This window comes from Tinamus guttatus, unplaced genomic scaffold (assembly GCF_059628265.1).
Source record: "Tinamus guttatus ecotype Peru unplaced genomic scaffold, ASM5962826v1 Tinamus_guttatus_pri_ptg000522l, whole genome shotgun sequence".
Taxonomy (NCBI): domain Eukaryota; kingdom Metazoa; phylum Chordata; class Aves; order Tinamiformes; family Tinamidae; genus Tinamus; species Tinamus guttatus.
This window is the reverse complement of record NW_028289056.1, coordinates 1,107,900-1,123,987: the sequence shown is the minus strand read 5'-3', so window position 1 is coordinate 1,123,987 and position 16,088 is coordinate 1,107,900. Positions and strand designations below refer to the sequence as shown.

The 16,088-nt window shown below is 48.4% G+C and overlaps 1 protein-coding gene across 1 annotated transcript in view; it reads right to left on the bottom strand.

The window, feature by feature from the left end:
• MDGA2 (MAM domain containing glycosylphosphatidylinositol anchor 2) overlaps window positions 1-16,088 on the bottom strand; it is a 259,777-nt gene that overhangs the window by 151,941 nt on the left and 91,748 nt on the right. The window contains exon 2 of the mRNA XM_088533798.1: window positions 4,015-4,154. Within this exon, the coding sequence (XP_088389924.1) occupies window positions 4,015-4,154 (140 nt within the window). The remainder of the gene's footprint in view (window positions 1-4,014; window positions 4,155-16,088) is intronic.

The window sequence follows — 16,088 nt, the reverse complement described above, 5'->3', positions numbered from 1 at the left end:
GGAAAATACGGCCTGGGTGCACAGTTCATCCAGGAGCCACCTCGCACATCTCCAGCGTTCTGCACAAGCTGTTGTTTCCTCTCAGGTTACAGCCAAGGCGAACTCCCAACGTGGGGAGGAACAGCACTCGGCACATAGGATGGCAGAGCAAACAGGGCGGCCTGGGCGAGATCCTGAGGGCCCGCTCTGCCCACAGCAGCTTGCAGTGGTTTGAGGGCATCCTCTTGTCTGAGAGCTTCACTTGGGTAGTGCACAGACAACCGCCAAGTCTCACAGTCACCATGTGCTTCCCTGCGCCACCAGAAAGGCAAGGCCTGGACAACCATCAGACAAGATGGCGGAGGCAGAGGACTCAGCTGGGTCCTTCTGAACCTCGCCTGAATGGAGCTACCTGGAGCAGATCCATCCTGCAGCACCAGCACCCGAGGAGAAGCCTCCTGCTCCAGGCCATGCCCGGGCCCAGCCGGGTCCTTCTGAACCTCGCCTGAATGGAGCTACCTGGAGCAGATCCATCCTGCAGCGCCGGCACCCGAGGAGAACCCTCCTGCTCCAGGCCATGCCCGGGCCCAGCCGGGTCCTTCTGAACCTCCCGTGAGCAGAGCTACCCGGAGCAGATCCATCCTGCAGCACCAGCACCCGAGGAGAACCCTCCTGCTCCAGGCCATGCCCGGGCCCAGCCGAGGCCTCAGCGGGGCCCAGAGCAGCAGAGCTAACGGGAGATTCTCTCTGCTATCCATTAGGTTCTTGGCTTTTAATCTGCCTTTCGATAGTCGCAGGGACCTCCTAGGAGCTCAGCATGGGAAATACAAGCTAATGCAGCTAATTAGCCTCAATGAGAAGAAAAAAATCTTTGTTAAGCAAAGTGCATGTTTTAGAGAATCTTTAATTGCGCAGGTGTAATTAACTGCAGCTTGAAACCCCTAGTTATTTAGGCGCTCAATTACCCAGCTCAGGCAGAAAACCAGGGACAGAGAACTTTCTGCTCTAGCATTTACAGCTGATCTTAAATGGTGTCCCCAAAACTGGACGGTTTTCCTCATATCAACGAGATACTTTCAAAGTTTCACTTAAAGGACACAGTCAAATCCAACCAATACAGGCCTTACGCTCCACGTACCCTCCTATTTCAGTAGCGCAGACTGGCTCCCATGCACCCCGAGCAGGCAAGCAAGCAGACACAGCACTCAAAACTACGTGCTATGGAGCTGAAACATCAGCCTTAAGGGAAGACCATTTCCTGATTTGAAATCCATTTATTATTTTACATGAACCCACATTTTTAGTAATGTTATTGGACTCACTACATTGTAATTGCGTTAAGTCTTTATCAGAAAATATGCAAAGGTAGGAAAAAGTTAAATGTCACCCAATGATACCTGAGGTATAACTGCATAACCACAACTGGGAATGTTTTTAATTCTTTCGACAGCAGTAAGAAAGAGGTGGCTATAATTAACTGCAGCCTGCTAAGGAAAGCTGGGTGCTTTGACTACCCAAGGCCACTTTCTTTAACCCACCTTCCAGAAACCCAAGCGTAGCCCAGAATCTGCAAGAGGTCACACAAGCTCAGGACAGACTTTTGTTTCAAGCACAAAAAGAGCTAGATTTTTATATATTATATTTTTCCACTCCTTACTTGAGGTATACAGTGAAAACTGATGGGGGACTTCATAGATGCCTAAGGCAGAATTGCTTAATTGCCAGTTTTAAACAAAAGCAGCTTCTATGCCTGTCACATAACGTCTTGAAAAAACTGGGAAAACGCACAAGGTGAATCATATTCTTCAAATAGATACTAAATGGATTGTTTTAGAAGCTCACTTCCAAACTCTGATAATATAAAATAAATTATCATTTGGAAAATAATTTACATAGCTTGCAAACAAAATACGATAATCTTCTGTGCAAAAAAAAATTAAAAAGTGCTCATAATACTAACAATTGCCAATAAAAAGCAGATAGAAAGCTTTTTTTTTTTTCAGAAAAAATACATTTACTGTAAAGAGAACAGGCACTATCGTGCCAGATACTTCCCCCCTCAGCCTCGTCTGATCCTGCAGGCTGTCTGCACACGAGAAGCAAGCCACGATATATTGTCAAGTTTCATATAGAAGTTCTGCTCAGACGAAAGAGGAAGGCTTAAAAATAGATGTCCTAGCATCCCCGTAAGCCAGACAGGGCCTCTTGGTAGCAATGGAGACCCTCTGCAGGGCTCACCCTAAAGATTCGGGCCCAGACAGAGCTATACATTAACAGTATGGGCAAGAAAAGGCATCTTCCCTTGCCCGGAGCTGCTCTTTGGTAGCGCTGCATGAAATAAGGCAGCAGACTCAGAGTGGGGACCTGGAATTCATCGAGAAACATAAAGGACCACTTGACTTCAGGAACATCTAGATGCAGGTGAAATGGGAAAGGTCGATGGAGTTTTCTGAATGCCTGCACGGCTGCAACGTGAGCCACGCTGCTCTAAATTCCCGGAGTGCTTTATAGAAGCATTGTGGTTGGAAAAGATCTTGAAGATCAAGTCCAGCCGTACACCCATCACCACGGTGCCTGCTAAACCTTTACATCTTATCCCACCTGCACGTAAATGCCCCAGAGCAATTGCCCTTCTGGAGCAAACCCAGCTCCTACCTGCCCTCGGTAGGAGTTTTCCCCATAGCCCCATTGACGTGGGCAGCGTGGAGACGGTGACATTCACTGCTGTCTTCTTTGAGAAGATGACAGACTGTATCAGGCTGGGTATCATCTGCCAAAGCTTAAACCTGGCATTGCAAGAGGCTCCAGTGTCCCAGGATTTTTCCTTTTCTTAAGGCTTTCAGCAGCACTAAACCAGGCTGGAAATCTAACAGGAAGGTGATAAAAAAGGCTAACACGGCCCTGCCAAGCTCCTGTATTTTGCTGTAGAATCGCCCCTCTGGGACCACCAAAACTGACCCCGCTCGCCAGGGATTAATCCACAAAAAACCCTGCAAGTTTCAGAGAGCTGCAACACGAGGCCAAGAGTACAGACCGAGGTGTGAGACAACAAAGAAAATCCATAAACAGGCAAAATAAAGAGAAATCAATTTTGCATCCTGAATTTCAAATGAGAAAATAGAGATTTTATGAAAGAGGGGAAAAAATAAGAAAATATAAATGCATCTCTGTGGTTGCCCCCTTGATAGAACGCTGCAGTTGAGCAGCTTGTTCTGATCCTGCAGCATTACAAGCTCTGCTGCTGCTTGAGAAGGCACCTCCCAGATGGATAATAAAGTTTGGGATAATAGAGGGAACACTCCATGGAAGTAACAGGCACCAAGAGGCATGGATTTGTTTCCAATGACAAGTTGTCGGATAATAAGTTACTGGGCTTGGAGCAGCTCCCATCTTCCTTCCCCATGCCAGCATCCTATGGCATAAGCAATCCCATGCGAAGCAGTGGGATGTCCCCAAGGCGGGAGGTGCTCGCCAGGGCTGTGACAGTGCGACCCATGTCTGCTAGGGAACCAGCACAGGCTGCAGCTTCCACTCTCTCTTTCCTTTAAGATCTCCTCATTAAAGCAGAAAAAGCTACGGGATGAAGTGCAGGGAGCGGCGGGACCTTTCCTAGCACATCGATAGCTTGTAGGTCTGAGACGCCGCTTGGTTCCCTTCCTCTAGCTCCTGCCTCAGCTTCACGATCCCCAGAGCTCAGCCTATGTGTGGGCAAGAGAGGTCGTAAATTCAATACCTTGGAAAACAATAACTAAAAAGCCCTTGCAATGTATTCTAGTATTCCAAACCTTGTATGGATACGGCAAGCATAACGTTTGGTTATAGGTAACTAACACTGATAGGCTCTCGCTGCCCAGCTGATCCCAGCAGAGCAAGACGGAAGGGAGCAGAAGGAGAAGCGGCAACGTCAGAACAGGCAACAGGGCAAAGAAAAGCACAGAAACACAAGGGAAAAGCAGAAGGGCAGGGAAAGCGTAGCGCTGCCCTCGCACGAGGCCGCGGGTTCCCGCAGGCTCCGCGCGGCTCGGCCGGGCTCACCTGTGGGCGCGGGTGGCCGGTGACCAGGCAGGTGAGCTCCAGCGTCTCGCCCTCGCGGATGGTGTAGACGCGCTCCGAGTAGCGCTCCTCCTCGATGTTGCAGGCCAGGCCCGAGTGCACGATCCGCACCGTGGGGGGGGCTGCGGAGACACACGGACAGCGTGAGCGACCCGAGCCCCGGCGCCCGCTCCCGTCCTCCCCATCCCGCCAGGAATGGCTCATCCCGGCCGCACCAGCCACGGCCACCGTCACGGAGGCCGCTCGGGGCCAGCATGCGCCATTCGGGAGCGTTTCCCACGTTATTTATTACCCCCAGCCCTGCCTCGCACGGCGCCTTCGCGGGCTGCCTCCCATTGCAGCTATATTTAATTTCCAAATGAACTTTCCCTTATTGTTCTTTTTATTATACGTCTTTCCAAGTGTATTATCACACTCGTTACACAAATGAGATGCCTTAATTAAACCATTAAAACTAAGCAGCAGAAACAGTGGGGCTGGTGCTACTTTCTTTTAAATCAAATACTAAAATTTTGTCACCTTGCAGGGGATGAGAGTTGGGATCAGAGTTTCTCTTTCAACATAACTCAGTGGCTGCAGCTTTCTTGCACCTCGCTGGAGGAGGCTGCACGTGTAGGAATTTGCACTGCCAGGAAAGCTGCAGCCACAACCTGCACTTGTGTCCCAGGCTCCAGCCACCCTGCAGCACCCCTGGTTCCAAGCCCACATCCCATCATGGTGGCAACCACAACACACACCAACTTGGGACAAGGCAACCAATAATCCAAGTTTCTGAGCCTGCCACTGAAGAAAGGGAGGTTCAAGCAGAGCCATCCGGTCCAACCCCTGCTCCAGCAGGGACACCCAGGGCACAGGGTGGCATCCAGGCGGGTTGGAAGATCTCCAGAGAAGGAGCCTCCACAGCCTCTCTGGGCAGCCTGTGCCAGGGCCCCGGCACCCTCACAAGAAAGAGATTCTTCCTCGCATGGACACGGAGCTGCCTGGGATTCAACTTGTGCCTGTTACCCTTTGTCCTGGTCACCACCGAGAAGAGTTTGGCCCCATCTTCCCTACTACCGCCCTCAGGTACTTGGAGATGTTGATCAGGTCCCCCCTCAGTCTTCTCTTCTCCAGGCTGAACAGGCCCTGCTCACTCACTCTTTCCTCACACAATGGCTGCTCCAGTCCCTTCATCATCTTTGTGGCCCTACGTTGGCCCTTCTTGAGAAGCCCCACGTCCCTCTTGCCCTGTGGAGCCCAGAACTGCACCCAGTAACGCACATACTAAACACACACCTAACCAAGCAGCAGCACAAACCCAACACCACCATTTCCAAGCTGAGAAGGAGCTGTATTTCCTCCTCCAAATACCACGGGCTCGGGATGCTCTGGTCCCGACCACGGCTCTGCTCATCTCCTGCAAAGTGGATGCCAAAACACCGGAATACCCAGAGCCGTGGAGCAGAAAGGAAAGACAGGGTTCAGCCCAGACCACGGACTGGTGATAAAATTAGGAGAGTCAGCAACATTATGCCAACATCCTGCTGCCTTTTAAATTCATATTGCATTAATATTACATTTTCATTCATATTATATTCATATTACTTCAAATTACATTTGAAGTGTCCTTCATTTCAGTGTCTGTGCCACTTTTCCATAGCCATTAAGGTTTGGAAATGCAATATATGGAAGAAAAAAATATCCCCTTGCGCATTATTGGGGCCCAAGTACACACTGCTTTAGGAGAAGACCAAATGAACAGGAGAAAAAAAAAATCAGAAGTATTCTTCCTTCTTTAAGTTTTAATGTCTTACGGTTCAGAGGATATTGCATAATTACAAAATGTCAGCTCCCTCTCTACAGCAGGAATATTCATTACAGCTACTTCTGAAACGCGCCTCCAAGGATTAAATACCAGACGAGACATTAAAGTAATATATACTTGGCATTTATTTTGTTTGTGGCATTTTAGAAGAATTTGTCCTGTGATTATACACAGTAAATATTGCATGAATGGATCCATCGCGCTTCCGTCCCTGGCAGAACATACACACGAGGCAGAAAAGCCAAGTGTGAGGTCAGAAGGAAAAGCCATAACAGCAAGAAAACTCCTCACTTTTGCTGCAAGGAACCTGCGTGGCACTAAGATTTCTTCTTTCAGATGAAAAATGGTGCCAGCCTGACCTTTCCCATCGCTCATTATCTACTCATGTTACCTACATCTCCTCTGCTGGTTGCTCTTTTCCAGCAATTTCAATTCATTTCCTCTGTGTTACATGCACTCATCCCTCCCTTAAGCAACGTGGTTTCAGCTCACAAAAAGTTGCCCAGAGAGCAGAGATCTAGGAACAAAAAGTGCCAAAGATCCCTGCAGAGGCAGACTTAGCAATGCCCAAAGTGGAGCTGTTTGCAGGGATCTCCTGGGAAAAGACACAGGACAAACGAGTTGAGCATAGTCAGCTTCCAAGGGAAACGCATGGAATACAGCTCAGGTTCTGGAGCAGCGCAGGGATAAAATAGCAGTTTCCTAAAGCACAGGAAACCTCCGAGCTTTTCAAGCCAAGCTGACTGCCCAGGAAAGGCAAACCAAACACGAGAGCAGCGGCGCTGACCGGGGTGCAGGAGGCGCTTGCACCGCTCCAGAGCTTCACGTGCTTCTTCCCCTTGACTGCTCGGTGCTTTAATCGCAAAGCTCACAGCATTCAGCATGTTTTCCTGCTTTTTTCAATTAGAGATACTGCTGAAATCTTGTTAATAAATTATAATCTCCGTTCCAATTGGAAAAAGAGCTTTTAGTATACACAACCGAAGGGAAAAGCCGGCGAAGGCGCTTACACCATTTCTTAATTACTCCAAAGACAAACGATCCAAAGAGTATTTATTCATTTTCAATCTCATGATTTTTCCAGGCCATCTCACAAGTTTAAGGCGCAAGACTTGCTTATCGGCCTAAGACTGCGACACTGAAAATTAGAAAAACAGGCAGAAAGGTAAATGCCGTTTTTGGTAAGGGGCCGGAATCCCGGAGGAGCCCCCGGCACCGCTCCTGGCACGACCCAGGAGGGCATTGATTGAAGTATTGATTCACTCCGGACAAGCGTGCAGAAAAAGCACCCGGAGGCAGCCTGTACAACAGGTCGTGCTCTGACGTCTCCAGCCCAAGGCAGCTTCCCTGTTTTGGGAAGAGCCGCAGGATGCGGGAGCGCAGAGCAGAGCTCCCTGCGGTGCAGCAGGAACCACTTCACTGCACAAAATCGCATTAAACAGGAAAGATCCTAAAGGCGGGTAGCTGGGATCCTTCTCTGCTTAATGTCCGAAGGATGATCGTGGCTTTTTTCCCCTTTTCCCAGGACCTGGAGCATACCTATGGATACCAACAGACACAAACCATATGTCACAGACTGTAAGTTTTTAATGCTTGCCTGGCAGGAGGGGCAATAAACAGCAGGGTAATGAGTTGTAAGGAGCAGGGGAAGATCCAACCCTGCCTGGTCCGTTCCCAGGAACGGCACCGTGTTTCCTCTCACTCAATAGTCTCTCTGCTCATGAGCTCTGCAGTTCAGAACTGGGTCAGCCTGTGGGAGCGCGTTGGGAAGCGGCAGCGGGATTTAATCAGCTCCGCGCTGCTTTCTGCTCGTGCCATCAACCCGGGCGGATTCCGAGCACTGGAAACACAGTTTGGAGCCCAGAAAGACAAGCAAAGAGCTGGGAAACTGGCAAAAGCAGCCCAGGAAGAAAGGGGAAAATAGAGTAACCCACGAGACCTGCAAGGCCAGGAGGAAGCTGAGGGGAGCCCAGGGCCAGTGCGGCCGCACACGGGACATGAGACCTGCACATCCATAAGGCAAGAGGGGATACACGGATCCTTGGTGCCCAATGTCACCTGAACGTAGCCTGAATGTCACTTAGCGTCCCCCAGGAAGGGGAGGTGGCCGAGGTCCTGTCACCATTCGTAAAGGCCGAGGTCCCATCACCATTAGTAAAGCGCCCGGCCTGCCCTGGCATGGGGCAGCGTCCTCAGCACCACGGAGCACCAACGGGGCACGATGGAACACAACTAGGAACCGACACGAGCACGGGAAAGACTCAACGCCAACGTCACAAACACAGCAGCAGCTACGTCAAATTTTTTACAGAGAGAGAAATAAAACTCCTCTTTATTATGCTCGGAATCTGCATGAAATTCACCGGAGAGCTCACTCTTGGTGATTGGTTTTAGAGGAGACGCATCAGTGTGAAACCACAGGAAAACCACACACGCTGCTCACCCTGCCCCGCTCCTCTCCAACCTCTCCGTGATGGAGGGACAGAGGAGTAACCGGGGGGCTGCAACCCCCTGCAGCCCAGCGGGACGTCCAGAAAAACGGGAAAAACGGTGCAGGGATCATGCGGGAGCAGCGGCCAAAGGAAACAGCCCTGGGGTGGCATCGGGTCCCAGCCTGCGGCACAGCGGGAAGAGGAAGAGGGATGAAGGTGGAGGAAGCACTTCCAGCTCCCTGGCCGTGGGCCCACGTCCCCACGTGTCCCCACGAGGTTAACGAAGGGCACCCTCAACCTAGGGACACACAACGACTGCCTGTTAAACACTGACCAGGCACAGACTGGTTTGAGCCTCACAGATTTGTCTGCATGGATGTAGCTGTGGGATGGGGGGCAACATTCTCCTGCAGGCACAGAACTATTTTACTCACAATAAACGCATGCTGCACATTCTAACAGAATCATTATGAGTCCCCTACTTCACATATATCATTTTTTAATTACATTTTAAGTAAACCTGCAAGTGCCACAAATCATGAGGATTTTATCATTGCTTAGATTAAAAGAAATAATTAGGAACCCAAGCTATGATACTGTTCACAATTTAACTTTCTTGATATTGTTTTCTTGTGTTTTTATTTATTTCATCATAATTCCTTCTTATAATAAGCGGAATTGCCTTCTAGCAGCCCCAAGGCAGGTGCTTGCAGTTGGCCAACTGACACTGTGTTGGTTTCCAGTGAATCCCAGGAAGCAAATATGGAATATTCCTTGCAAAAAAACTGTTAACAAGAGGTTTCTATAAAACACAAAAAGGGAAATCTCTCCTAAAAAAGTAGAAATAAGAACTTGGTTTCTAGTTAGCTCTAAGCACTCAGCAACTCTCTACTTATTCTTCCTAAGCATTTATTTGTCCCTGAACATCTGTCCTGCTGTTTAGCAATAAAGTGCATAGATAATGCATAGATGCTGCAGCGTTGCCATTGAGTGCACGCTCCAATAAGACTAAGACATCTTGGATGCCAAGATATCCTCAGAAAAACCCACACACATGAGGTGGGCGATATAGGGCAATTGCTCTTCAGTCATGGATTCCAATGGGCCACCCTCGTGGCAACAGACTGTCTACTGAGTTGGAAACTAAGGCCGAATTGCCCAAAACATCAGCAGGAAAACATCCTCCTGGCGCAGGACTAAGGAGATTCCTGAGGAGCAGAACATCCCCCCGCGCTTCCCCTTCTTAAACAAGGTCCTTGTTTCTGCCTGGCAGCTCTGACGCTGGCATTAAAGCTCATATCCCACTAGTCACATGTCTCCAAGCCAACAAATCGCACTTCCCAACTCCCCTGTGCAAAAATACTGGCCCTGAAATTGGTACTTCCAACTTTCCATCGCCAAATCTGCTGAGATAACGACACTGTCATCATTTCTTGGTTATTTTTCAGTGCGCTAGGTTGATAGATCCTTTGCACGCAATAAACACAGCATCTGTCCAAAACCACAGTGATTTGGGGGAATTATACAAGACAAGAGGAGACTAAACTCTTCCTACACTACCTTTCCCATCCCTCTCCCTCCAAGTTGCTCTTCGAGCAGTTTTCAACCCACAGACTTCAAGCAGTGGATTCAATGAATCTCCTAAAATAAGTCAAGAAATGATCTACAAGTGACAGGCTTAATTGAGGCAACACTTTGTTGTTCCTGGCATCATAAAACAGATGATGCTGCCAGACCTGCTTCAACGGTATTATAGTCTAGCAGCAAATATGCCTTACTTAGTACTGTATGCTCCAAACAACCAATATGTTGATGTCCCCCACCCAAAACAGCACAGATGCAGGAAAATCAAAAATCTCCTCTCAAAAACGAAGCCTGAAATTTTAACCATCGTTCCCACTTGCATACTTTGATAAAACATGTCTCAAGTATTTTTAACTGAGGAAACAGATAGCGGAATTCATGGTAAACAGCATGAAGCAGATGGATTCAGTACTAAAACTGCATGCATATACATATGTATGTATTTATAACACTGAAGAAACTGCCCTTGGCTCCCTACAGAAAATGGCATCGGCCGCTTCCCTGTTAGTGAAGCTGAACTTCCAGAAAGTGGGAGCTGTGGCTTGAGCTGCAGAAGGCCTTAGGGACAGGGGTGAATGAAGATCCTGCACTGGAGCTGGAGGCACCGAGACCTTCCTGGGGACCAGGGAACCCCAAACGTGGCCGATCCCTGCAAAACACCCACCACAAAGGCTGCCGACGGCAGCGATCCCGCTGCTCCGGCCGGGAAGAGCCGGGCCGGCCCCGCCAGCGCCTCGCGGGGAGCGGAACGGCCTCCGAGGGGGCTGCTCTGAGCTCTCCCACGGGAAAAGGGCAATTTCATATTAATGAGGAACTTGAAAACGCACAGCCATACGTGAAAGCAAAAGGTTTAAAAAAAAAAAAAAAAAGAAAAAAAAAACACCACACAGCTTTATGGTGTTAAGCAGGAACAACAGCTTTTTAAATGTTAATTTGCATTTCTTGTGAAATAGCACAGCAGTGTGCAGCAGCTACCAAGAAAACAGATCTCCTTTCAGGAGGAAAGGAAATAACTTCTGAATTAAAATCGTAACTTCCAGAATTAAAACTGCTTCCTGCACTTCAGTATGTCATATCTTGTTTAGAAAATCTTTGTTTTGAAGTCTGAAATCCTGGATGCAGGAGTAACACAGATGACTGGAATATGCTCCGTCACATGCAGCAAGGAACCTCCTGACCCAGTACTCCAAGTACCATCAACACCCGTGTTATTTCTTGTAGCATTAGCAGGAAATAAGCACAAGAGTTAAATGCTGGTGCCAAGGAAGCCACTCATTCTCATATTAGCACCACAATTCCAGCAGGCCAGTGGGAATCCAGGGATATCCCATCCTAGCCTGAACTTGTGCTTTGGAGCGTCTCTATCAGCATCACTCAACCGCAAACCCAAGGATTCAAGCGTTATCCTGCACAACCTGCACTAGTTGTCGATTACCTTACAAGAATTAGGCTGTTTATTTATTTATTGCTTTGCCATTGAAGGCTCACAGATTTCTCTGCTGCTGTAAAATTCAGACACCTCCTAAAAGCTCAGGTTTCCGTGTAATCCCATGAGCTGGGCTTTTAAAAGCCAAGCAGGAAATTAAAACACTGCTGAAAATAAAAGCCCAAAGCAGCCTGGATTACCATGGACACGCTGAGGGCATCAAAGCATCCCTCCAGATAGGGCCTGTCCAGCAGCTCCCCGGGGATCTTCCCAACACTGCATAGCCTGCTCCAGAAAAGTCCATTCTCCTTCCAAATTAACTGGGGTGCAGATAGACAAATAGACAGACCGGCAGCAACAGAAGTCACTTCCCCACAGACCTCATCTCCTCGGGAAGCCAACTACTTGCTCAGGAAGAGTGTCCCATTGAATAGACTCACAGAATGCTCCAGGTTGGCAGGGACCTCTCGAGGTCACCTAGTCCAACCCCCTGCACACGCAGGGTCACCTAGAGCACGTGGCACAGGACTGCGTCCAAGCGGGTTTGAAGATCTCCAGAGAAGGAGACTCCACAACCTCTCTGGGCAGCCTGTTCCAGTGCTCTGGCACCCTCACTGGGAAGGAATTTTTCCTTAAGAGCCCAGTCAGCTGCTGGTACCTCTGCGACTTGTTCCCAGCAGACATCAAAGCACGATCAACAAGTCAGTAGAAATTAATGATGAAAATTATTCCACTCCCACCTTGGTACTCGGGCAAGACTAGGTTGGGTGTTATTGTTTATGGCCCTTTTTAGGGCCTGACAACATTGCCAATTTTATTAGCAGAGCACAATTAGCCATTAAGTTTCATTACGAGTTGCTCCTTCTATGAACAATTTCCGTGAGCCTGTTTGAGCATTTGGAGCAGGAATCTCAGAGAGAGAGAGAGAGAGAGAGAGAGAGAGAGAAAGTTTTCTGAAAGTTGCTAGAAAGGTGCTTTTGAACTCCTTTTTATTTACTAAGACACCGTGACAAGTTCAAATAGCTCTGTAGCACCATCACTGAGACGGGCCTCTGCCCTTGCTAGTGTTTAAAAGGAACAAAAACGAGAGCTCAGAAAACCCACCCCAAGACAGCCAAGCTCTGTTAAAGTGCACGACACAGCCACATTAAGCAAGAACATAAGGAAGCCAACATTTACCATCCCTATAGAACTGACACAAATACCACAAGCAGCGTACTCCCATCCTCGTTTTAATTTATATATATATAAATATATAAAAGACATATTTTCACTCCCACCATGAGGTTGTCTACTTGCAATGCTCCATGTCCCCTGGCTGAGGCCCCAGCAGGGTGACAGATCCTGCAAAGGGTGACACCAGCTTGCTCACACATGCCCTCAGGGTGGCAGTTTAAGAGAAAAATCCTGCTGTGTCGTTCAGCGGGCACTGCACAGTTTTGCTTTTCTGTTTTGCTTTCCTCTGCATTGCTCAGATTACCAGTTCAGATGCAGAATGCACGAGAAGAGACTGAGATGCAGGACCAGCGTCACCAGAGGGTTTCTGAGGACAGGCAGACGCACAATTCCCACGCCATGGAATGGGCAAGAAAGGTCAGGACATCCACAGTCACGAGCGGTTCTAGTTGTTCCAGGCCCAAGGGGAAGCCCAGGTGCAAAGCGAGGGCACAAGGGGGGCTGCCCCGGCCATGCAGGAGCAAACGCTGCCCTCCTTCACCATGTGTTGGAGCAAAGCAAGAGCAGGAGGGAGTTTAAAACAAGCAAAAGAAACCACACACACACAAAACCCCCACCTTTCTCCATCAGATTCCAAGCTCTGCATTCCCTTCAAAACTCACAACATTGTTATTAACCTTCTAGCATGTCAGATTACTGACTTTTTTCCCCCACAGAAATTCAATCAAAATTTTCTTTTCCCCCTCTTTTTAATTAGAGCTTAAAACATTTTTAACAGATGAGTAATGAGTAAGTAGCATCTGCCTGCCATGACTTCTGGGTAAAAACTGAGATAAAGTGACAGATAAAACAAGTCTCCTGCAAGGAGTCTAGCCCTGAAATAGCAACACAGGAAACACCGAGGTCTTTCCAGAACCCAGTGCTGGTGGCTGATCTTGCCTTCAAGATACAAAGTGTCCCTTTATTATTTTGACATTATCAGGGATATAATATCAGTGCAAAATAATTTTCAGAGTCTAGTATCAAATGGTATCTTCATATGAAACTTCCCAGTGGAAACTTCATTTTCAGAGATGATTCTGGTGATAGCCAAGGTATTTCCAATCACGTTTCTTTCCTTACATCTTTCATGAAGAGCACCAAGTTGGGAGTCAGACCTTGGTTTAAAGGCAAGAGCCTTGGTTTGGCTCTTCTGGGGTATTTCCCCAGGCAAAGCAGCAAGTTTCCTGCTGCAGAACTGACTTCAATGCCCAGGCAAGGCAAGAGCTGCACACGAGTGTCCGCGTTCTTGGAGCATCTTGGAGCATCTCCGCGGCTGGCGCCATCCTGCACTCCGAGCATCCTCACCAGCAGCGTCTGGTTCACAGCAGCTGACAATCCTGCCCCTACACTGCTGCTGTGATCTCAAAAACAAAATGCTTCAGAGATGAGATGAAAATGGGAAGAAATAAAATAAGCAGATTTCTGCAAAACTTTAGATTATTGGCTCTTTAAATGCACTCTTAATTAGTGTACCATAAGCTGCCCTTAATACATTTCTCAGCACAAACTGTCAGATTATATGGACTCCCTGCATTTGAAATTAATTGGAACAGCTAAAGATAGCACTCAATAATCAAATATCCACATATGCTTTAAAATGTTCATAATAAAAATAATGACAGCATAAATTCTTCTTCCAACCTCAAGAAAGAGGAACATGGCATCCTAATATCCTCCTCATTAACAAGGTTCTCAAGTCACAGAAGGGTTTCGTAGTTTTATATTTTAAATTACAGCTGATTTCATAAGTGTCTGTTTAATATTAAGAGCAGCCAAAAGGCTTAACACTTCACCATATATAAATATGGGCACCAAAACTACAGAGAGAGACAGAGACACAGGAATGGTTTAAGATATTGCTCAAGGAACATCAAATGCTTTGATCAAGTGACATTTGATCACAGGGGAAAATACAACATCAAAGGAAGCGCTAACTGCCACCCCGAGGAGCACGCAGGGATCACGCTCCACATTCCCACGGCTGGAGCCCTCCCGGGAGGGCTGGCACCAGCCACCGTGGGTCACGGATGTGCCGTGGGACAACAGGCTCATGGGGTCACCAGCCCAAGGGGCTGCTTGCATGGAAGCAGCTTCACGGTAAGAAACACTACCACGAGAGGAGGATTTTGCAGGTTATCTACTCCCGGAGCAGCGCCCTTTGCTGAGGACAGGAGGCAGGGAGGACCAGGCATGGGGCAGGTCCCCTTGCAACCCATGTCCATTGGGAGCCCTCAGAACAGATGTCATTCCTCTAGCTGCAACAAAAACCAAACCAAGCATCCAGGCAGCCTTGTTCTTGCTGGTCCTTCATCTCCAATACCTCTGCCTTCTTACACATATCACCACTGATGAGCCTTTTAGTTCGCTCCTAGATCCTCCACCTGTGCCTCCAGTCCAAAGTACCCCCATATCCAGCCAGGCTGCCCAAATATTAATGCAAAGCTATTCCCCTAACTCTCCACTAAATACTCAAGGGCCCTCGGTGCAAGAGCTGAGATTCACCCCATTCCCCGCATGCAGGACCCAGCAGCACCAGCCCTCAGCGCTGGCTGTGCCGCTGCGGATACTCCACACTCAGCAGATGGGTCTTCATTAACCAAGTCAAAAAGGAAATGAAGCAGCAAGATGGAGAAAAGCAGCAGGTTGCCCTGTCCGCATGATTAGGACAGACTTCCCAGAAACACCAGCCTCCCACTCCGGTGGGCTCCTCCATCCTGCAGAGACCTCAAGAAGAGCTCAGCCTTGGTCTGGTTAGAATCACAGAATGCTCAAGGTTGGCAGGGACCTCTCGAGGTCACCCAGTCCAACCCCCTGCACACGCAGGGTCACCTAGAGCACGTGGCACAGGACTGCGTCCAAGCGGGTTTGAAGATCTCCAGAGAAGGAGACTCCACAACCTCTCTGGGCAGCCTGTTCCAGGGCTCTGGCACCCTCCCTGGGAAGGAATTTTTCCTTAAGTTCGTGTGGAACTTTTGATGTTTCAGTTTCTGGCCGTTTCCTCTAGTTCTGTCAGTGGTCATCAGTGAAAAGAGGCCGGCCCCATCCTCCTCACTGCCTCCCTTGGGGTTCCACAGCAGGACATGAAGGCCACAGTTGGGGCCACTCCTCGTGCTCTCACAGCTTCACATGGTGCCGAGCACAACCTGGATCCAGTGCAGGCAGCAGGCCAGAAGTTCCCGTGAACTTAGCTATGAGTAACACCCCAAAAAGTAGGCTTTGAATATGAGGATGCCACAAGAGAGCTTGCTCGAAAACCTGTCTCCAGTCAAGATACAGGAACGCAACACAGGTCTAAGCCCCAAAACATGGCCAACTGAAATCATCCAATTCAAGCGATGAGCGCTATGTGCTCAAGGAGAAGTGAATTACCAAAATTAATCTGCAAATAATTGCAAATAAACAAGTTTGTGATGACCAAGAGCTGTTTACATACAATTAGCAATCAGAAGAGAAGAGCAAGCAGAACAGCTCTCATTAAATAAATTCAATAGGCTCCAGATCAGGCCCCATGAATGAGTTAGTTATTACAAACTTAACTGGAAGAGTAATTCAGCCAACTACTTATGCTTTCAGATAACACACTGACAATCCT